The sequence below is a fragment of the Pempheris klunzingeri genome, chromosome 19 (genome assembly GCF_042242105.1).
Source record: "Pempheris klunzingeri isolate RE-2024b chromosome 19, fPemKlu1.hap1, whole genome shotgun sequence".
Classification (NCBI taxonomy): Eukaryota; Metazoa; Chordata; class Actinopteri; order Acropomatiformes; family Pempheridae; genus Pempheris; species Pempheris klunzingeri.
The window spans coordinates 11,749,647-11,770,982 of NC_092030.1; the positions used below are offsets into that span (position 1 = coordinate 11,749,647).

Below are 21,336 nucleotides of genomic sequence, written 5' to 3' on the forward strand. Positions count from 1 at the left end.
CCTGCGGCCAGTTGCTAGAATACGGAAGCTTTGCAGGATCAATAAGCATGCGACCTATACCTGAAGAGGAAGTACGTTTCCTCCACATCCGGTCCTGCGCACTTACCCCCTCAACATGGCGCTGGTTAAGTCCGTCTACAACCTGCTCTTCAGGAGAACGTCCAGTTTCGCTATAACCATCATGGTTGGAGCAGTGTTATTTGAACGACTTTTCGACCAAGGTGGTGACGCGATTTTCGAACAACTGAATCGCGGGGTGAGTGTGTCGTTTGGTGTTTTAATAGTTGTTGTATACTGACCTTGTACGTAGAGGGCGAAGCGACGGCTAACGCTAGCTAAGCTAGCTTGCCTGCTAAGTGGATCAGTAACGTCCTTTTAGATTTTTCTTACAGCCAATCTGTTTATATGAAACCTTTAACGTTACCAATTATGTGATTTGCTTCAGAAACTATGGAAACACATCAAACACAACTACGAGAGCAAAGACGAGGAATAGGACGCGGTGCCGGGGTTATCTAAGGCTGAAGTGCAACTGTCGTCACACTTCCATTATCCATTCTTCCTGGACTGCATATCCGAAACAAACACCTGTCAACATGGACAATGTGATCATAGTTGTGCCCAGGCTGGCAGCGCCTACCAGAGGACCCGTGGGAGCTGACTAGACTGTCAAGATCGTCATGAAGATGGAGCAATGGTTCCTGTCACCTTTCCCACCCACCTCATCTCCCTATTGTTATTTGTAATGCCTTCGTTGTCCTCACAGCTTGTAAATGGTTAAATTAAACATGTGGTAATGTCTTACAGATCTCTGTGTTTTGATTCATCATGTCTAACATGGCATGTGTGTCTCAGTGCAAAGCATATTTACAGGTTAGGTTCAACTGTCAATTCTTTATTTACTAGCACACCAGTGGCATAGTGTGTCAATAGCAACAATAATATACATATTAAATGATTAACTTAGTACAAAGACATGAAAGGGTTTTTGCATGATGTGCTTATTATAAGTAAAATTTGTCCTTTGCATTTTCTAACTTCATGTTTCCAGGCTTTTCAATATATACAGTGTACAGATACTAATACTCAAAGGGAATGAGCTCAGAAGTAATGAAAATGTCATAGTGGACAGAAAGAAGGCTGTTTTACAATGGAAAACACCCGTTTGTGTTAAATATTCAACTGGGGTTCATTTTCATATTGCTGCAATCGGGCTTTTGGGCCGCAAATTCATTCTTGATTTGTCGCCCGTCTGTTGAGAAAATTAAAGTAAATGTAAATCCTTGAAGTAAATGATTATTCCCATGCCTTCTATAATGAATAGTTTTTAACCCAAGAGCAACTTCATTCTAGATGGATTCTAAAGACATCCCTAATGTGCTACGGATTGTCATGACAGAATCAAATAGTTAAACTCAGCTTTTCCTTTAAAAGAAAATGGTAAAGCTCTTTTCTACATAGTCCTGTAGGTTATAAGTGTAGCTCTAAGGTATTTGGATGTATCACGGATACTTATGCTGAAGCCTGCATGCTGCTTATGCAACTCCATATACTTACTTAAATTACAGCTACTACATTAAATAATCCACCCTACTCATTTTGAGTGTCACACAATTACAAGCTGTCAATTTAACCAAAAATGATCATGAAAGTGATCGATCATTTGCCTACGTCTACACTGTGAGTTCAAATGTACATACAGAAAATGTATTTCCTCTTCCTGCCATGTCAAACAACTATAACTGTCAATGATGTAGGCATCTGTGCAGCATGGCCTCACAGCAAGAAGGTTTCAGGTTCGAATCCCGGTTTGAACCTGGAATCTTTCTGTGTGGAGTTTGCATGTTCTTCCCATGCTAGCGTGGGTTCTCTCCGGGCACTCTGGCCTCCTCCCACAATCCAAAAGACATGCAAGCTGGGTTAATTGGTAACTCTAAATTGCCTGTGAGTGTTTGTCTGTCTCTGTATGTGGCCCTGTGATTGGCTGGCGACCAGGGTGTACCCCGCCTCTCGCCCGAAGTCAGCTGGGATTGGCTCCAGCCCTGACGGATAAGCGGTATAGATAATGGATGGATGGATGAAGGCATCTTATGTAAACTATTATGATAGGGTCAAGCAAGGCCATTCAAGGGCATTGTATACAACTGCACTTGAGCCTTGGGTCTCTAGGGGGCACGCTGACACTGCCTGCCCCACTGAATGAGCAGAATACTTTCAGCAGCAGTGCAGCTCTTACTGATTGCTCTGGGTTGATTCCTGTGGGCAACAAAAAATTAGCACCAGAGCTGTAACCTTGCATAATGCTGCTAAAACATGAATATGTAAATCATAGCAGTGGGGAGCGCATCTGAGTATCTGCCGAATTTTAGTGTGTCACTGTTAACCTTTTAACCCTGAACCTATTTCTAAATGAGTGTAAACACAGCTGTAACGAGCTGTCTGAGATGTCTGTGACCAATCTGTGTTTGGTGGGTGTAAGGCATTCTTTGCAGCCAAACAGGAGTTGACAGATTTGAATCAACAGTGTGGGTGCATCATCCGCAGGAAAACTTAAAAAATGTACAAAAATAAGAGGAAAAAAGTTGTCACAAGTAGGCATCATCCATGTGCTGCAGGATAAACTGCTAATATTTTAGAGGTAAACGTTGTCTTCAAACTGCAAAAACAGCATCTTTAAACCAACCCCACAGTCTTGTAAGCCACAGGCTAACACCCAGGTCTGACAAATATTGGATTTCCGGTGTGAGCATTTTTTCACAGATTCTCCTGAGTTTGGGATCAATATTTTTCTTCATGTTGTACCCCAGGATGGAGGACTCTCCAACTGGCTGCCAGGGCAAGAAACGTCTGTCCTGAATCTTTTGGGCTTCGACGGCCCCTCCATCCTCGATACAAATGGCTGCCATCTCAGCATTCCTTCTTCGCAGCTCGTTCACCTCCTGTTTCATTCTTTCTCTCCCGTACGCCTCTACTCTGGCCCAGAAGGTAGCATTAAAGTGCTGATAGAGACTCCAGTCGGCCCCATTCCACCGTAAAGCTTTGGCTCTCATCTCAGGGGTCAGTCGGGATACAGATGAGCTCTTGCGAGCATTGAGTTTGAAGTACAGGATGTCCTCCATGGTCCAACAGAGTGTGTCCTTAAGCAGGATAAGAGACTCCTCAAAGTATTCTGATATGAGAACCAGATGAAAACGCTTCGATAAGTTATTAATACCCCTCATTACACGAGGATCGTCAGCCTCTAAGTTGTTATCAAAACCAAAGTCAAAAAAGAGCAGATTTTTCAGATAGAAAGAGTTGAAAGCCTCTGGGCTGTAGAAGGTCTGAGGATTGTTTAGAAACTCTGCCAGTTTACTCTCTCCACTGATTCTCCACGTGAGCGGAACTGCTCTGTGATAATAGTGGAAGGACGACTCAAAGAGATCCACCGGGTCTCGTAGGATGGTGATGTAGACGGCATCTGGAGGCAGGAGCTTGGCTACTTCTTGACGGTCAAAGCGCATGTGGTTGCAAACAATGTTGAAACAGTCTCCAGGCCTGTAGCCCTTCACCTGGGAGCACAGGAAAGGCGCTGGGTAGAAGAAGTCATTGCGGCCGTCAGGGAAGGCGAATTTAAGCTTGTGCTTTTCTCCAAACCTAAAGAGGATGTTGAGTATGGTGCTACTTGCAGTTTTATGGGTCTTCATGAACATGATGTTCACCGTGGGGGAGCACTGTTCCGACTGGGATTTCGTACTTTGAGAAGACGTGGTCTTATTTTTCTTCAGTAATTTTTCCATGCTGAGAGGACACGTGTCTCCTTGGGAGCCTCTACAAATAAAATATATGGATTAGTAAAAACAGATCAACTGACTTAGCTCAATCAAATATTGCTTTTCTTTCACATTTTTACCTAATCTTCACTTGGGTTGGGTTCGTCAAGCAGTACAGCACCAGCATGATGTTGGTCAGTAAAACCCAGAGAATCAGCCCTTGAATCATGAATGTGCACTTGCCTCCTTTGATGCCAGACATCATTAAAGTCCAAACATGAACCTGAGAATCAAATTAAAGGAAAACATTACAGGGAAAAGATCAATGAGGCTCTGAAGTTTTAGTGCGAACCTCGCTGTGCGGTTTTCTTTCACACCCAATGAGCAGCTACAGGAAGCTCACACTTGCCAAATAATGACGCCGCAAGATCGCCAAGGTAAAAAGAACTATAAACTGTAGGATAAGAAAAGCGCTGATGGAGACAAGAGCAAGAAAACTGCTGTGTCATTCTTTCTGTCAAATTCCAAACAGATTCCCCCATGTTTACACTATAAACATGTTTATGGTGCTTAGAATTTACAGCAGCAATGGAAGGAGAGCAACTAATTTCAAAAACCCACTATAGGTGCAGGCATCTTGTAACAGCACAGTGCTCATTTTAGAAAAAAATATCTAAATAGGTTTCTGTTGTTGACACCGGGCAGATGCTGCCTCTTGATAAAAGGAGCATTCCAGATAAATTCCAGCAGATGAACTCGAACGATGTGTCCCTTTGCAAACCAGCTCTTGTAGTCCATTGGAATAATCAAATAAGAATATATCGTGGAAGAAATACCAGAAAAGAGCCTTATTTACCTGCGGATGACAGCATTAGATGTGTTGGGGTGAGAAGTCATGCAAGGTGAAAGAGTAAACCCTGTATTGTTCAGCACGCTGTTCACACTCTGAAGTCGTATCTCATTGGCTGTGAGGACTGAAAGAAGTCAAATGTAAAGTCTCCTCCCACACGGACTGATTGGTCTGTAAAATATGCTATTGTTGGGCAGCACACCTCTACATAGCTGTTGAAACAGCTCTAAAAACAAATGAAAAAGTGTAAAAGTGTACTTAGGCATACTGTAATTAGATAACTTATACTATGTATTAAGAATTGGTACTAAAGATATGTAAAATGGATTCCACTGTATTAAAATCTTTTCTCTTAGGTATGAAAATCGCATCTATAGGTGTAGCTGTAGGTTCACCTCCTGCCAGCGACCCCCATGCAACCGCCACAGTATTTCCCCAAAAAGCTCAATTATCACTCTAAAACTGTGGCTGTGTTTATTTGCTATGACTGCAATATTTCCCAAACCTTAAGCCTTAAACTTTGACTGACTATCTTAAACCCGACAGCAGATCAGAGAACGCAGATATGGGGAATTCACTGATGAGCATCTTTTCTATTGTTCATGACAACTTGCTGGTCCAGTTATCTTTATCGTTTTTGTTCTTTTAGCAAGGTGGCAGGGTGGTTGTTTACATGCAGGCAGCATGTTTTAGCATTAAAACAGCTCCCCCTAATCCCCCCTGTATGAAGACATGTGGTATTTGTAGTATTTCAAAGGTGTGGTCAAAACATGTAACTCTCATATTTGTACACAAATTACCAACATGCTGGGTTTGAACTGAAGTAGAGGAAACAAGATAACAAAATAGGATTGTATTAAATGTATAATGTGCATTGATAGTGCCACAGTAATACACATATTGTGCATTGTGTACTTATAAAGACACTTTAGTCTCCAGATAGCTGGATGCAGGTGCTGCCAAAGCTGCTGTTGACTTTGGCTGGGGATCATCTCTGATTCAGTAGTTCTCATCCATTTGGCTCACTAGCTTCCGTGTGGCATAGCGGTTAACGTCACTGACATCAGAATACGTCAGTGAGTCCTGATCTATGCCACTACAAGATAAGATGAGGGTTGCATCCCTCCAGTTTTGGGTGCCAAAGTACAGACTGCCTACAATGGCGGAGGCTGGAGTTTGTTTAACTTTAAAGCAGCTGGTGGATTGCTCTTGTTGTGTTAATGACACAAGTATGACACTGAGATTGGAGCTGAAATGAACTTGACAGACTTTATGTTTTTATGACTCCATATCAAATTATATCATATCTCTTATATCATATGACTACACTAGTGTTGTGTAGAGAACAAGTGTGACGAAATGCTGTGCCAGTGAAACCACAATGCACGCCAGCTTCATTTGATTCACTTTGGTCTCATCTCCAAAAATACCCCGTATAAGAGAACTTTTATAGTATTTATCTTTAGTCTTAAAAAAAAACCTATTAACTGAATACATTTCAATGACTTTCATTTAATCAGTGATAACCTTTCAGCGGGCTACAGTTACAAGCACAGCTTACAAATGATGAAGCTAGGGGCAACATGAAGTGAAGCTATAGAGACACTGACAAAACCATTCTTTTTTGAAAGCTTCTCTATGATAACAAAAATTCACCTCACAGGCAGCTTCTCATCCCAAACAGCTTATGCAACACTGCAGATGTTCTTGGAGTACTCAGGTGCAGTTTTCCTAAAATAAAATGTTTTTGGAACATTATGGAACACGGGGCATTCCTGTTTTTCTGCTTTGAACATCTGTTGTTATTGTTGCTGGTGTACTCGGTTTGATGAACCGAAGATGTTCTTGACTTGAGAGATATATGAGGTCAGGACCAGCTGGATCATGTCGAGTATTAAAGCACCCTGTGTGAATGATTCCCTCAAATGGGTCGCACTCTTCAGCCTCATACAGCTCAGTAGACAGTAAAAGGAGTTTGTTTTGTCAGAGGAAAACTGAGGGTTAGCCAGTGCAAACTGACTTGCACAAATCCACAGTACATAAACCTGGACAGTTTACAATTACAGACCATGTCTTTGCTTTTTTTTTTTTAAATCTTACATTTTTTTTCTGTTCTCCATAGCTGTCATCAGAGATCTGGATCATCTCATTTGTGATGCCGCATTTACTGTTTATTTTTTAATAGATGACAGACTTAAAACCAACAGTGGTGGGCCATCAGGGCCTGCAAGGCCTTCTCTGCTGGCCTAAAAAAAATATCTGAATCACAAACTGATGTTAATTACATTTTGTCCATGAATACTTATTAAATAATAATTCGTCCGCTTCCTTTCATAGCTTTTCTGATGGTTGTGCTGCTTCCAGACATGTATTTTCATATTAAAGCATTTAACCAATCACATTTCAACCATCATTTGTTGCCAGGCAGGGTCAACGTTTTGTTTACAAATAATCTGAATTTTTGGTGAGCAAAATGTTGTTATTTTCCTAAATAATATTGCAAGTTTATGAGGTTATTATTGATGTTTTTTATGTGTGTCGTGGCTGTAGCTGCAGTAGAAGGAGACTTGTTCACCCCTGGTTTGTTTATTCAATAAAGGCATTTATTGTGGCTACAGGAGTTATCCATCTGCGATGCAACGGCTCTTTATACTGTATTTCTGCATAATAAGATGGTTTTTATAACCATAAAATAGTTGAGGGAAAATGCACGGTCCGCCACTGAAAACCAACAATATGAATGCAGCACAATGAACATAAGGAATAATCAAGTAGATTAATACAATGACACATAGTATCAGCAATGAACATGTTAAAATCATTTTCATTCCCCTTGGAGGAGTGTGAAGTAACAAAGGCAGGTTGTACAGTAGCTAAATTGCTTCCAGTTAATCTTGTGAAAACAACCATGAGGCACTTTTAAGGCACAGCTACAAAATCTGTACTTAACATTGAAAAAAAAGCATACAGTATCTTTTACCACTAAAAAGTCCATATACAGTATATACAAGTAAGCCACCTTTGGTAACCATACATTCACAATATGATATCACTTTCTTAGCCTGAATAATTCAATTTCTAGAGGCATGTTTTTGTGTTTTTTGATGAGTTGATTCTGAGGACCACCATCGCCAATTAAGTTAAACAATCTCATTCTGATAAGAGACAAAGTTGTCAGTTCCTCCATACTGTGCAGCTAACAAACAAAGGAAGGACATCAATCTTCCTCCAGAAAGAGCAGCTAGCAGCACAGTAAAGACAGTGGAATGCTTACACTGCAGTTAGCATGTTGTCGTCCTGTGGCTCAGTAGACGGGCTTGTAGAAAACCTGACCACTCAACACCCTGCGCCTCAGCTCCTTCCACAGCAGGCTGCGCTCTCTCTGCGATCCCTTCATGAAGCCACGGTTCTCTTGAGCCCGACGAGACAGATAAGGAATGACCTCGTTGACTGGACCGTACGGGACGTACTTGTACACCGGGAAACCTGCTTGACCTGTTTTCAACATTGAGCAAGGAGACAAGTTTTCAAATCAATGTCCACTATCTCCATTCCACTATCTGTGTTGCTGACCATCACTTTGTATGTAACAGCAGAATTCAAATGCGGATGTGGCAGAGGAATAGCCAGAAATTTACAAGGCACATAAAATATGTTTTATAATATCTTCATTAAGCTGACAACAGCTCATACCATACAGTTAACATAGTAGATATATAACTGTGCTAAAAAGCAACTTGGGGGAATATAAGCTGTCAAAACCTGAGTATTTACTCAATGAAATAAAACTAAAGCGCATTAGATTAAAACTATCTGTTTTTTATTTAGAAATGAATTCATGTTGAATAAGTATTGTATTGAGGTGATATGTGAAAATTGGGTTTTATATTATTTTCATAGTGGCAAGCTCAAACCAGCCTTTATGTCTCACTACTGGAAGAAAGCTGGTATGTATAGTAGTATACTGACATGCCATGGTCAATGCTTCAGACGCTGGCAGGAAATAGCAGAGCAATTTTGGGTAGTGGTGTCTTTCTGTTCAGGCCGATATCGTGCATCCCTGCTGAACCAAACTAATACATCATTAGGCAATAGACAGCTACAGACATTGAGAACCCCGAGTTGTTTGCTAGCAAGATATCTATAGATTGGAAAGACCATTTGGAAGGTCAGTGTCTGCCTGAGTGCTGACGCGTGTAGGGAGTTTCAGCGCAACCTCCACAGCCATATGACTGTGTGATGTAAGCCTGCTTGATTCCATAACTTGCTGTTTACTTTTAGTACCCAAGCTGAGTTCAACATACCAAGTGGGAAGCTGATCTGGTCACACATGCCCAGCAGCTGTCCAAAGTAAACTTTATTCTCAGTGGGTGAAAGGCCCATCTCATTCATCCTGGAAAAACAGAAAGAAAACATACGTCAAGGGGCTGTTACATAATAAGAGCTTAAATACGGTATTCCACCATAGATGTGGAAATGTCACTCTGTAAATCCTATAATTGCTTTGGGAAGTTGACAAAGAAAGCGTTTCACTTAGAGCAGTGTCCTCGGCATTAGTTGAAACCATTACGATTAATCCTTTATGAATGACAAGTTTATGGCTTTGTATATGTTCAAACAGAATCTGCACTAAGTACATGGAAAATGTTCCAGCATCACTGAATTTTTCACGCCAGCCTGAGCACACTTACTGTTCTAGGGTAAATTTCACTGTGTCCTCATTGTGAGTCGCAACCATGACATTCGCTTTCCTGTTGTGTTCGATCTCCTCCAGCACGTACTCCAAACACCTGGAAAAACAACAAGGCGGGTGCTCAGGATTTAGACATTTTCTAGCTGAACGATAAAGGGTCTTGATGATAAGTCAACACTTACTTGTGATACATCCTGTTAGTGGCCTCATAGTCTACGTTTATTGGGTCTTCATAGCCAATCTCTTCGGCCCTGTCTCGCTCTTGGTACATGTAGGCTCCGCGAACCAGTTTGGCACCAAAGTACCAGCCTTCCCGTCGTGACAGCTCAACGTCCACAGTGACATTGTCATAGGCTTCCTAAAAGTATTAAAAAAAAAACTCAAACAAATGTTCCTGAGCCATCTCCGATATCTCCAGGGAGAATATCTGTTTAGGCTTTTCTATCCATATGGTTTAGTTAGTAACAATAAAACGTAATGCTTCAAAATGTACTGACAAAAAAGATCATTGTGGATAGTAAACGTTGTCAATGGGGCAGCTGTGATCTCACCTTGAGGTAACACTGGTAAGTGTTGAAAATGATTGGCTTTTCCCTGTTGAAAATCCTCTGCATTTCCAGGGTCAGTCGACTAATAGCTGGCTGGAAGTACGTCTGCTCTGCGTCCACCATTAGCCTTACCCCATTCTCCACGGCATGCTGGAGCGCAGAGACGAAGAATATTTTACAGTTTACATGACACTGATCATCAACGTGCAAGACAAACAGGGGTCATCACTTCAGGAAATAAAAATCATGGTGTGATTGCTTTGATTTCCTCGAACCATTGCAATAAATTGGGTTTAGATTTCCGTGTTGCTTCTTTAATCATTTGATACATGCAAATGTACTTGTTTTAGTGTCCTTACCTTGGCCAGAACGTCCACTCTCTGTAGCATCCTTTTCATCTGCCTCTCCTCCTCAGCTGTAAACTTCTTCAGCAAAGGCTCTAGATGGCCTGTCTGCACAACCAACGCACAAAACCTCAAATCATTTGGCAATTGACTCGAAAAGCCATTTTTGTGATCAGGATAAACCTTAAGAACTATATCAGTATGTGACAGACAGGGCAGAGGTTGGGTGTGTTGGGGGTGGGGGCTCTGCCATTTTGTGTTCCTTTTCAAAGTGATGCACTCATTGGCACTGGCTACAGTAGCATGTTCACTATAATTCGACTAAAGACCTGTAGAGATCACTGCATGTTTCTGTTAAATGTTTTCACCTCATCAGAGCAAATGCTGAGTGTGGGAAGAGGATATGGCATTACGCTGGCAGGTTATTATCTTGTGGAATATGAGACCATTAAGTGTATAATTACATTTATCTGTAAAATGTAGAGGTTTGAATATAATGTCCAGCACGTATGCTGCATTTGATCAGCAAAAAATGGGTTTCTGCTATCAAATGCTTAAGATACGCTCTTTTGAAGACTAAAGTGTGGTCTTCTGTGTTTAATGCACAGCTCACGGTGTACAGAGAAGATAAGAGGTAACCAGTCTGGACCACTTACATGAGCAAAACGTACTGAACTATCACAAATGAGCCATTCTGACCCCTACCTACCATTAAATATTTAAATGACAGTGACCCACCTCAAGGTTTGGCACCATAAGCAGATTGGAGATTTTTGTTGTATCATTTATCAAACTGTTCCAGTCCAGCAGATCTATTGTTCTGGAAAAAAAATGTAAGAAAACACATATCAAAATATGTGAAATTCCAGCAAATCTTGAGTTGAGAGGTAAGAGGACTGAACTACAGTCGTGTGTGTCAAACACTCCCTGTTCATTTGTTATCGCTGCACTAATGAGGGATTATTCAATTCAATTCAGTTTATTTGTATAGCCCAATATCACAACAGAGTGTCTCATAGTGCTTTACAAAGTTCACTGAAATAAACAAGTGTAAGCGAACAAACAATCTAATTATCTTACCCTGACAAACCCAGCTTCTCTCCAGTAAACCAATTCTCAATGTCATCCTTGTGTCCAACCCCCATTTTGGTCAAACTTTCCTACAAAGGAATATTTTAGTGGTTAAAAACATGAACTGTAGCTGATTATTATCTAATCAACAAGCATTATACTTATGAGGTATTGAACCTCATTAGACTAGACGACACACCTTGAGTTCTTCCAGCTCCAGTTTTTGTTCCAGCACCATCATGTCAGACTTTCCCTGTTGTGCTGCGAGGAAGTTAAAGAACCGTCTCCATTTAACCAGGACTTCTGAAAACTGGAGCTGTTCAAACACAGCACAGTTCATCAGTGATCAAATTAACACTGCATTTTAATCACATTTTGATGGCGTTAAATCACACCTCTTGCTCGCTGTCAATTGGCGCATCATTTTCATTTTTGTCTGAGAGCAGCAAGACAGTGAGACACTTGAGGACTTCCCTACGTCTGACACAGCCTTGCTCTTGCCTCATTTTCCTGCCACTTTACTGCAATACAGACTTTTGGATGCTATATTAGAATAGTGATAGCGCTGAAGGCAGCTGCTAGAGTTTGCACACAGTAATGCAAATCTATGATCATACTAATCAACTGGCATTGACTCAAAACCATAAAGAGTTAGATTAGCGACTATCGTTTTATTTTCCCATTGTCCTGTAAAGGTGATCTGCACGTGCACAGTTTTTTAGTGACAGATGTGGAAGCACATGCTTTTCGCACCTTTATGTAAAGTGTGTAACATTAACATTAACGGCATGAAGTTAAACTTACAAGGAACTGTGGGCGTCCAAGAGCGGTCATCTTGATGGCAGAAAATCCATCTGCCGAGGCTCCCCCTGAAAGTGATAACAGTCTGTGTCCTCCATGTTGTACAACTCTCCACCCATTTATATTGCCAATGTGCCTTTTTATTACAACGGTTTTAGTGTTTGCAACTACCTTATTAACTAGCTTATTATGTTTCCTCAGACGCCTAACGACTTACCAGAGGCTTTAATGCAGTTAATGAATGTCTCCATTTGGCTGTCACATTTGGACTCGTCTGCATAGAAGTAGGTACGAGCACTGATGACCCCCCCACGTCTGTCCCCGAACTGCCGATGGGCCTTGTACTTCTTCTCACGATGATCAGCATCTGGAGTGAGAAGAGGGTAACAGCGACTAATTCACATGAAAAAAGGAGTTTAGAGCAAAAGGCTTCTTTTTTTTATGATTTTGAAAGACCATAACATTTATCCATTTTCAAGTTATTAAAAGTAGCTTCTCTTTGTTCAACAGTTTAACTGTGTAATTAACTGTGTAAGTGCTGTACATTTTATACATTCGGTTTACGGGAGCTTTTACAGTTTATTAATTATTCTTTTCGGTGGCAGTGGAGAGCCATTCAGTCTTACGGTTCTGTCTAAACAAGTATCTCATTACAAATGCTATGGTGCATTACTACTATCACCAATGCTGCTGCTAGAAGGTTATACTAAGATCACGTAGTAAGGAGTTACTGTTTCTTACTTGTCACATTTTAAGAGAAGACCAGAGCAAGCACTAGTTATACATTCAATCACAAACTCTGTAACACGAACCAAGCTCCTTCTCACTGTATCCACTCAACTAGTGGAGATCTGACTGGATCCAGATATAACCCGCGCTATCCAAGCCACAAGACCAGACATGCCAACCCCGTCGGTTGAGTTGCATTCTGGCCAAGCTGAATATCAAAGCAAAACAGTTCCCAGCCTTGGCTGCTAACAGTGCAGCAGTTATCCAGTCAATGGCGCCTGCAGTACTTGATATAATGCAGTACACTTAGCAGTTACACTCCATTACATGCAATTATTAATTATTTGCAACTTATATACAAACCTGGACTTTCTTTCTCTGCTTCAGAAACACAAGAACTGAAAAAGAAGAAGGATTGGAATGAGGATAGAACAATTAAAAATGACATCCAACTGAAATACTTTATTTTTTTAACACATGAAAGCAATAGCATCTGTAATCTTAACCAATTTTAACCAAAGTTCCTCTTGCTGACAGCTTTTTATGTAGCTATGACGATGATGTTTTTTCTGAAGGTGTTGTGACAGGAGACACGCCACAGGGAATAAACAGAACACACAGGTCACCGAGTCGTCTTCTTCATGTGGCAAACAGTCTTTTCTGTCTGAATTTTGGATCCATACACAAATGAGTTTGGATTTAGTGTAGCATGTGTATGTTCATGGTAAGTGAGCTAATCCACGGTTTAAAAATAAGCTCATTTCTTCCACAGAACATTGCGTAACACTGCTGCATGTTTGCTCCCATGAAGGGATCCAGCACATTACTCTAAAAGGCTGGCAGCCTTTTCATGAGGTACATCCCCCAGCTGAATGATCAACCAATCAGAGGAGAGGGGTCCGGCCCTGCCGACCAATAGAAGGCAGGCAAGGATTGCAACTATATCTGAAATAAACACACACAAGCTTTTGAATGCAGTCTATTTATGAGGGGGAGACACACTGTGGATTACATGACTCATGCTAATTTGATACGAAGCATAATGGAAGCCGGCCAGGAAGTGATAAGAGTTAAGTGATATCTAACTGGAGCTTGTTGAATGTTTTAGACATTGTGTTCTGTATGTTGATACAAAAGAGTCAAAAGATAACTTATTAACTTAAAGATAGAGGAGAGGCGAAATCTCAAGCTCACCAACAGAGCCTTAAACTAATGTGCTTTAACCAGACTTATAATCTGTATTTCAAATATTATGGTTTGAACATGCCCCCTCGAAGGGGACCAAGGGCATAATATCCTGTGGGGCCTTATAATATGTACTCTACAGACTCTTTGGTGCAAAGGCAATCACAGATGACTGAGTACAGATGTATTTAATTACTATTAAATAACTCACTACAATAGAACCGGCATAAACTACAAATGATCTGTCTTAAATTGGAGTTATTATAATATTGCCGCTCTGAAGCTGCTTTTATCACAAATCTATTGTCGCAGCAAATTTCTTTTATTCCTGCACTTCCCAGTGTGCAGCTCCTATTACAACCATGCACAGAGAGTGGTGTTAAAGGGTGTCTCCTTGTCTCTAAAGAGAGCACGGGCTGGGCCAGGAACTGATACTGTTGTGAGGCTTGTGGTTCTTAACAATGCAACCAAACTTGATTACAGTGGCCTTTTCAGATGAGAGTGTTACATAACAACTCAGAAGTGGCTCCTCATCATGTGCACATATATAGGATATATTAAAGTTTAGACACTGATTAACTGTGTTTGGGTCAAAGCTTCACTTTGTGCATACTATGTGCAAAACAAACAGAAAGTAACCTGCACCCTGGTCTCAACTAAAGTCAGATGTAAACACTACTCACTCCATTTCCTTCTTCTCTGCCTCCTCTTGTGTCAAGTCCTCTTCAACGCTGTAGTCCAAAACTGCCCCCACGCCAAAGGCCTGATTCTTCTGAATTAAAGGCTTGATGGAGTTGTGGTCTTCCCCAGCCACAAACTGACCGTAGAAGGTCATCTTCATCATCTTCTCAAACATCCACCGACCCAACAGCTTCTTACTCAGCTCGATCAACTGAAAACAGGGACATGGAGTTATTCGATCTCAGTCTATTAATTAATATTGATTACTACGCAGTTATAACTACATGCATCAAAAGTTTCAAGGTGTTTCCCCTCCTCCTTATAAGTTAAACGCTGCCATCAGCTCACCTCTTTGTTCTTTTCCACCAGGACATCAATGGTACACAGCTTGAAGACCAGCAGGCTCCGCAGCAGCTCAACGTTGCCTTTGCTTTTATATGCTTCCTCCGTGTTGTCGAAGTCAATGTGGATTCTATTTAACTGGGAAGAAACGCTTTTGGTTTGGCTGATGAGCTCAACCGGTTCCGCTTCCACCACGGTGCAGCCGTCCATCTGGTCCTTCTCCTCTTGGCTCTTGGTGGATGCCACCGTTGATCGGCATCTTCCAGGTGAAATTCCCATTTTCGCGACATTGGCCGACTTTGCCCTCACGAGAGCGGCTACGAACTTGGTGTAAGACATGGTTCCCTGTCCTCTCTGCCCGCGGAGCCGGCGCTGGATTACTTCACTTCAACTGAGAGAGGGCTGAGGAGCCACTTTTAAAATCATTTGGCGGCGGGGGGCGGTGCCTCTCGTGACGTACGTGCGCGTACACAAACATCTGTTCTCGCGCGTTCTCACGTTGGAGCTCAAAATCACAGCAAGGTCGATTTATTTTCTGGCTTCGTGGCTTCTTTTCCCCTCCAAGAACTCCCTTCACAAATGAAGTGTGAAGGTGAACTGTTCGTTTTACCTCTTAACGAATTTCCCCGTGTTTTACCTTGTTACACCCCCTTGGATGGTCGTAAAGATCATCCTATTCCACACTGACTGTCTGAGAGTAATCAAGCAAAGAAGGAAGCAAACTTTGATTCTTTCTCCAGAAACTGTCCCTCCCACAATAAAAATTCAATTCAATTAAAATCTCACGCAACACCACATCAAGGCTGGAGACAAAAATGAGGATTATATCTTTCACATGAATAGCGTTTATTACAGGATTAATTGCATTGGATTGCATGATTTCTACTCTGTAGGTGTCAATAGTGTTTGGCCCCTGTGTTTCAGTTTCATCCAACAGTGTAGTTTTTTTCATTTGCATCCTCTTTGAACTTGCAAGGTATGTTACCCTTCTCTACTGAGAACTGTTGTATGTAATAATTATGTGGTTTTAAAGTAAGTGACACTTCCCTATAACATATATATGATATAAATATTCATATTGACAGCATTAGATATCCTCTTTTGATGCATTTTTTATATAGTTGTTAGACTTGTTTACATCAATTTAGCAATGTAATAATCATATAATACATTACTGTGATTTTTCTTTTTTTTCTTTCTTTCTTTTTTTTTTTTTTTTTACCACTGATTGCTATCATATGTTTCTCAATTACCAGATTCCCATTCATTTCCTTGTCGCAGCACAACTAAGCGTCACGGAATGGCAATGGCTTAAATACAGCATTACATAAGAGGTTGTGTAACAACCCATCTGGAGACCGTCTGTGAAAACTTTCAGGACAGGATGGAGCCAGCAAAGAGGCGATGTGGGGGACTTAGGGGGAGAGAACATGACAGTGACTTGGCTAGAAAACAGCACGGTTTAAATGGAGAGGGAGCATGTAGCGGAGTTAGGCCTGCCAATCTACATTTATTGGAAAGGGCACTGCCATTCCACATGCACAACAGAGGTGATGGGATATCAGTGCTTTTAATAGTTGCTGTGGCAGGTGACCATTCTATTCAACAACTGTTAAACAATAGATAAACTAGGAATCAAAACACATGTGTAGCCCATAGCAGATGGGGATATACCAAAGCCAGTATCCCTTTCTTTCCGATGGGAGGCAGTAAAGCACCAGCCCTCACTTCTGTCTACCGGAAATGGGAAGTGAAAGAAGCCACAGAGCGGCTCTAGCATACAGTCAGGCTTATGCTAATGTTGCTACCTAGCTAACACGGAAGCAGCGCGGCGTGCGGACAGGTAGCATTAAATATACAAAGAAGGAGCATTCACTTGCTGTGAAAGGTAATCGCACGCTTCTGATAACTTTGGTGTTATTCTCCTACGTGCATTCATGCATCTTCGAGTGTGAGAAATATTGGTCAATTTTAACCGAAACAGACGCTCGTTAGCTCGGCTAAGCTAGCTGACCTTACGTTATCAACAAAGAGACGGATATGTTATCCTTACTGCTTGAGTTCATAGCATGCCTTAAACTGGCGAGCGGTCCGCTTTCGAGCCACGAATACGGTTAAATTGTGCTCTGTTGCATGGCCGCTTACTAAAATGCCAAGCAACCCGTCGTGTAAGCTAACCTACTATTGTTGGCGCTAGCTAACGTTAGCTAGCTAGCAGCTGTGGGCCAGTTTAGCCGCAGCCCCCGCCACTGTTTGACCAACATTACAATAAATGTGTTATCTAAAAGCTAAATTAGTGGCCAACACCGACATTACAATCCATTGCCAGACTATCAGCATCGTTGTCCATCTAGCAAGCGACAGACAGGTCTGGTCGGTGTCATTACATGTAGTTACTACATTTGTAAAGCTGAAATGATTATTTGTTCAGCAATGTGTTGTTTTGAAGTGGTGGCTATAGCTATGCATTGTGCATTTCATAAACGAAGTCTACTAGATGTACACATAGAATACAGTTCCTTCATTTTTTTTTACTGGAATGCTAGTAGATTTGTTTAATGAGTATGAACATGGTATGAATCATTAACCCATCTGAACACCGTTGCAAGATATTGGAGGGCCATCAAAAATATGTTGGTTTTTCCTTTTAACTTATCACATAAATATATCATATTTAACTTTCACATATACATGTTCACGTACACTCTCACTGATGGAAGCAATATGTATCTAAGCAGATGTTTTACTCATGGTTCATTGTCCAGAAGAATATCTCCACACTATGGTCATGATTTCAAGCAGTATTATACTATAACTGTTTATCAAGGTTGTTGGACATTCATTACCCTGTGTTTTAAAGTTTTCAGGCTTGGATCCGAAGTCCTGTGCCATTTTTTAACTCATCATTTACTCCTATGATGGCTGCATCCCTGGTTTAGAGTTTTATTTTTGTCTAAATTAAGGAATTTGAGGCGGATGGACTAAGTTTTGGATTGGAACTAGGATTAGGATAAGGACGACTTCCACAGCTATTTGTCAAAGCAAGAAGTGCTCTTAAAGTCTGCAGGTGCCCCCATTCTGTGTCAGCAGTGCCACTCACTCAGCCACCATGTCAGATGGCCGGATCTATGTGGGGAATCTTCCCATGGACGTCCAGGAGAGAGACATTGAGGATCTCTTCTACAAATATGGAAAAATCCGCGATATCGAATTGAAGAACAATAGAGGCACTATCCCTTTTGCCTTCGTCCGATTTGAAGACCCACGGTGAGTTTTAGGGATGGTCTTTGGCAAGTCGAATCACATTCCCCTTGTTGGATACCTTAAGTTTTGTGGTAATATCATCTCCAGTGACTGACAACAGGAAATGGATGGAGCCGGCATTTCCAGGTCTATGTCAGCTAATGAAACAGGCGTACTATGGTAAGGAGTTCTTTGCTCTCTCCTCGTAGGGATGCGGATGATGCTGTCTATGGAAGGAATGGATATGGATATGGAGACTCCAAGCTGCGTGTAGAGTATCCTCGGTCCACTGGTGCTAAATTTGGTACAATGGGAGGAGGAGGAGGAGGAGGAGGTGGTGGTGGTGGTGGTGGTGGAGGAGGAGGAGGAGGAGGAGGAGGAGGACCTAGGGGAAGATTTGGACCCCCGACTCGAAGATCTGAATTCCGGGTCATAGTTACTGGTAGGTGGATGTCATCAGTCATAGCCAGTTAACACTTTTCTCTCTTTCTCGGCATCCTGGAGGTCAAGGTGATTGGTAGGATGGTGGACGTAACAGTCGTAGGCAGATATGTTTCTCTCTCTCTCATGGCGGATTGGAGGACAAGGGGACTAGTAGATGGACATCATGAGTTGTAGGCAGATATGTGTCTCTCTCCATCATGTCGGACTGGAGGACAAGGGAACTAGTAAAGGACGTCATGAGTCGTAGGCAGACATGTTTCTCTCTCTCTCTCTCTCTCTCATGGCGGATTGGAGGACAATGGGGACTAGTAGATGGACATCACAAGTCATAGGCAGATATGCTTCTCTCTCTCATGGAGGACTGGAGGACAAGGGGACTAGTAGATGGACATCATAAGTCGTAGGCAGACATGTTTCTCTCTCTTTCATGGCGGACAGAAGGTCAAGGGGACTAAATGGATGAGGTCAAATCAGCTCCTTAAGTCATGAAAAACAAAACAGTAAACTGAAACCGGTCATGTTGGCTGCATAATCCCAAACACCGACTATAATGATGGTAGGTGTAATTTTGTCATAATGTATTACTAATTATTTGTTGTGTGCTACATTTATCTCATGTTTATACAATTAGAATTGGACTGCTTGTCTAAGACCAACCCCTTTTTTAAGTTTATATAGGTATCTGACTTGACCGGTCACTTTAGAGCAGATTTCTGGAAGTGAAATTCAATTGTAGTAGTCTTATATGCACACCTTTTATTTGTATCAAGTCAACATCTGCACCTTACAAAGGACCTTGCGAATACTGAGTAGAGAAGTAGACTAATGCCCAGAGAATTCCAAATGAAAAATTCATATTCATCTTTCCAGTGGAGAATATAGGTGGCTGTCTGAGCATTTACAACAAGTGGAATTAAACACTAAGTTAAGTCTTTAGTCCGAACAATGAAGTGCACTAGGGGGAAAAGGACAGTGCGCCTAAACTCTTTAGTACACTACAAGTCCCAAAAAGCATTGCTGTGAGAAACAGCCAATCACACACATCGAAAGCTCTGAGGCAGAGTAGGTTTTAGTGCCATTTGGCAAATCTAACTGATATGTGATTCCTTAGGAATCAGTCAATGAGGACTTTGATGTAACCATGTAGTATTGACATAATGCAGTCAATTCAGCACACACAGGAGAAAACAGTCTTATGTAAATTTATTCAACCTCTTTCCACTTCTACTTTTTATGTCTTTTTAAATTTCAATCCCTGTTAAGCTCAGACTTAATAAGAATGAATAAAGGTGTTGTTTACCTCAAAGGGTTTACGCTTTGGACAAAAGATGAAACCTATCCCTACAGTAATTTTAGGTTTTCAAAGGCCAGGTAATTTAAAGCCCATCTTTTCCCCACTTCAGGCTTACCACCCACTGGGAGCTGGCAGGATCTGAAGGATCACATGCGCGAGGCAGGAGATGTTTGTTTCGCAGATGTGCAACGTGACGGAGAGGGCGTGGTGGAGTTTCTCCGTAGAGAAGACATGGAGTATGCTTTACGCAGACTGGATCGGACCGAGTTTCGTTCACATCAGGTGAGTTCCAGTGCTGATGAGATTTAATCATCCATTATCGTTTTCATGGTTAAAGGAATATATTTTTTCCCCTCCTGTAGGGCGAGACTGCCTATATCCGCGTCTATGAGGAGCGGGGCACTCCCAACTGGGGCCGGTCGCGTTCCCGCTCCAGATCCAGGGGTCGCTATTCCCCTCCCTACCATAACAGAGGATCTCCCCCTCCACGCTACCAGTCACCTCCACGCCATGCTATGTCGCGCCATAGTCCACCCCCCAGGAGGCACCCTCCACCGCACCATAGCCCCCCACCACGCCATTACAGGTAGAATGGCCCGTCGTTTATAGAGGAAATGAGGAAAGGGTTTTGTAATTCTACTTTTTATTTTTATTATTTTTTTTAAAACCCCAGGCCTACTCATAGGAAAAGTCATCGTTACTTCTTGTTGAATACATTCCATGGTCAGGATCACCTGAACACCCTGCCTCTCCCCACAGCCTTAAAGATGTTTTAGTTTTCTTCTGTAAACACCCATCTTTTTTCTTAGCAGAATAAATGTATTTGATAACCATATAACATACTGGAGGTTTCTTTTATAAAGAAATCCTGGGTCATGATGTCGAACATTGACAGAAGCCAGTTCATACACGTGATGTTATGTGGTATTAAAAAAACAAAAAAAAAAAAACAATTCTGCAGCTGTCAGGCAAAAGGTCATACTGCTTCTTAAATTCTTGACAAGAATTTCCTTTTTGTGTGTCACGTTTTTGTAGCTTTGTTAAATATGAAGTTTCAGCCAATATAAGAACATGTGAAGCTAATCAATATCCTCTGATTCAAAACGTGTAAAAGTAGTGAGCCATTTAGAGTAGTGAGACATGTGGACTGTCATATTACTTTTTTAACGTGTGAGCCTCTGACCGAGGTGGCCTGTAGGTGGACTATAATTTGTATGCATCTTTAATGTTGTTTTTTTTGTTTACCAATAAAATGCAAACTTTTACTGTGACTGTTTCATTCCTTGTCCTAAAACTTATATTTAATAGGTTATGGCCGTATTGATTGAAGTAAACTTTGTGTTAGTTTGAAGGAGATAC

The 21,336-nt window shown here is 41.5% G+C and overlaps 4 protein-coding genes across 7 annotated transcripts; 2 read left to right on the forward strand and 2 right to left on the reverse strand.

The window, feature by feature from the left end:
• The first annotated feature begins 96 nt into the window (after positions 1 to 96).
• uqcr10 (ubiquinol-cytochrome c reductase, complex III subunit X) lies at positions 97 to 801 on the forward strand. The gene is made up of 2 exons (XM_070850971.1): positions 97 to 256; positions 446 to 801. The coding sequence occupies exons 1-2, from the start codon at positions 116 to 118 to the stop codon at positions 494 to 496; spliced, it is 192 nt and encodes a 63-aa protein (XP_070707072.1). The 5' UTR covers positions 97 to 115; the 3' UTR covers positions 497 to 801.
• A 1,850-nt stretch (positions 802 to 2,651) lies between these two features.
• gal3st1b (galactose-3-O-sulfotransferase 1b) lies at positions 2,652 to 4,683 on the reverse strand. Its single transcript, XM_070850998.1, has 3 exons — positions 4,609 to 4,683; positions 3,893 to 4,035; positions 2,652 to 3,810 (listed from the first exon to the last, which is right to left on the reverse strand). The coding sequence occupies exons 2-3, from the start codon at positions 4,015 to 4,017 to the stop codon at positions 2,652 to 2,654; spliced, it is 1,284 nt and encodes a 427-aa protein (XP_070707099.1). The 5' UTR covers positions 4,018 to 4,035; positions 4,609 to 4,683.
• Positions 4,684 to 7,246: 2,563 nt separating this feature from the next.
• prodha (proline dehydrogenase (oxidase) 1a) lies at positions 7,247 to 15,363 on the reverse strand. Its single transcript, XM_070850734.1, has 14 exons — positions 15,003 to 15,363; positions 14,657 to 14,865; positions 13,152 to 13,186; positions 12,277 to 12,426; positions 12,063 to 12,127; positions 11,458 to 11,574; positions 11,268 to 11,347; positions 10,926 to 11,007; positions 10,203 to 10,295; positions 9,847 to 9,993; positions 9,478 to 9,653; positions 9,294 to 9,392; positions 8,907 to 8,995; positions 7,247 to 8,097 (listed from the first exon to the last, which is right to left on the reverse strand). Exons 1-14 carry the CDS (start codon positions 15,333 to 15,335, stop codon positions 7,907 to 7,909), a joined length of 1,866 nt encoding a protein of 621 aa, XP_070706835.1. The 5' UTR covers positions 15,336 to 15,363; the 3' UTR covers positions 7,247 to 7,906.
• Positions 15,364 to 16,678: 1,315 nt separating this feature from the next.
• Positions 16,679 to 21,242, forward strand: srsf9 (serine and arginine rich splicing factor 9). 4 transcript variants are annotated; one of them, XM_070850645.1, is made up of 5 exons: positions 16,679 to 16,884; positions 17,857 to 18,263; positions 18,449 to 18,681; positions 20,087 to 20,259; positions 20,340 to 21,242. In XM_070850645.1, the coding sequence occupies exons 2-5, from the start codon at positions 18,106 to 18,108 to the stop codon at positions 20,565 to 20,567; spliced, it is 792 nt and encodes a 263-aa protein (XP_070706746.1). In that variant the 5' UTR covers positions 16,679 to 16,884; positions 17,857 to 18,105; the 3' UTR covers positions 20,568 to 21,242. The 4 variants fall into 4 exon arrangements, with proteins under 4 accessions (XP_070706746.1, XP_070706747.1, XP_070706749.1 ...); XM_070850646.1 differs by having other exon boundaries at positions 17,864 to 18,263; XM_070850648.1 differs by having other exon boundaries at positions 18,057 to 18,263.
• The last annotated feature ends 94 nt before the right edge of the window (positions 21,243 to 21,336 follow it).

Bases quoted from the DNA above. Each gene is read 5' to 3' on its own strand.
- uqcr10 (XM_070850971.1), top strand. From the start codon at position 116: ATGGCGCTGGTTAAGTCCGTCTACAACCTGCTCTTCAGGAGAACGTCC. The intron at 257-445 runs GTGAGTGTGTCG...GATTTGCTTCAG, and splicing joins TCGAACAACTGAATCGCGGG to AAACTATGGAAACACATCAA.
- gal3st1b (XM_070850998.1), bottom strand. From the start codon at position 4,017: ATGATGTCTGGCATCAAAGGAGGCAAGTGCACATTCATGATTCAAGGG. The intron at 3,811-3,892 runs GTAAAAATGTGA...TTTTATTTGTAG, and splicing joins CCAACCCAAGTGAAGATTAG to AGGCTCCCAAGGAGACACGT.
- prodha (XM_070850734.1), bottom strand. From the start codon at position 15,335: ATGTCTTACACCAAGTTCGTAGCCGCTCTCGTGAGGGCAAAGTCGGCC. The intron at 9,393-9,477 runs GTAAGTGTTGAC...TTGTTTTTCCAG, and splicing joins ACTAACAGGATGTATCACAA to GTGTTTGGAGTACGTGCTGG. The intron at 8,098-8,906 runs GTATGTTGAACT...TGTTGAAAACAG, and splicing joins CCAGATCAGCTTCCCACTTG to GTCAAGCAGGTTTCCCGGTG.
- srsf9 (XM_070850645.1), top strand. From the start codon at position 18,106: ATGTCAGATGGCCGGATCTATGTGGGGAATCTTCCCATGGACGTCCAG. The intron at 18,682-20,086 runs GTAGGTGGATGT...TCCCCACTTCAG, and splicing joins ATTCCGGGTCATAGTTACTG to GCTTACCACCCACTGGGAGC. The intron at 20,260-20,339 runs GTGAGTTCCAGT...CCCCTCCTGTAG, and splicing joins CCGAGTTTCGTTCACATCAG to GGCGAGACTGCCTATATCCG.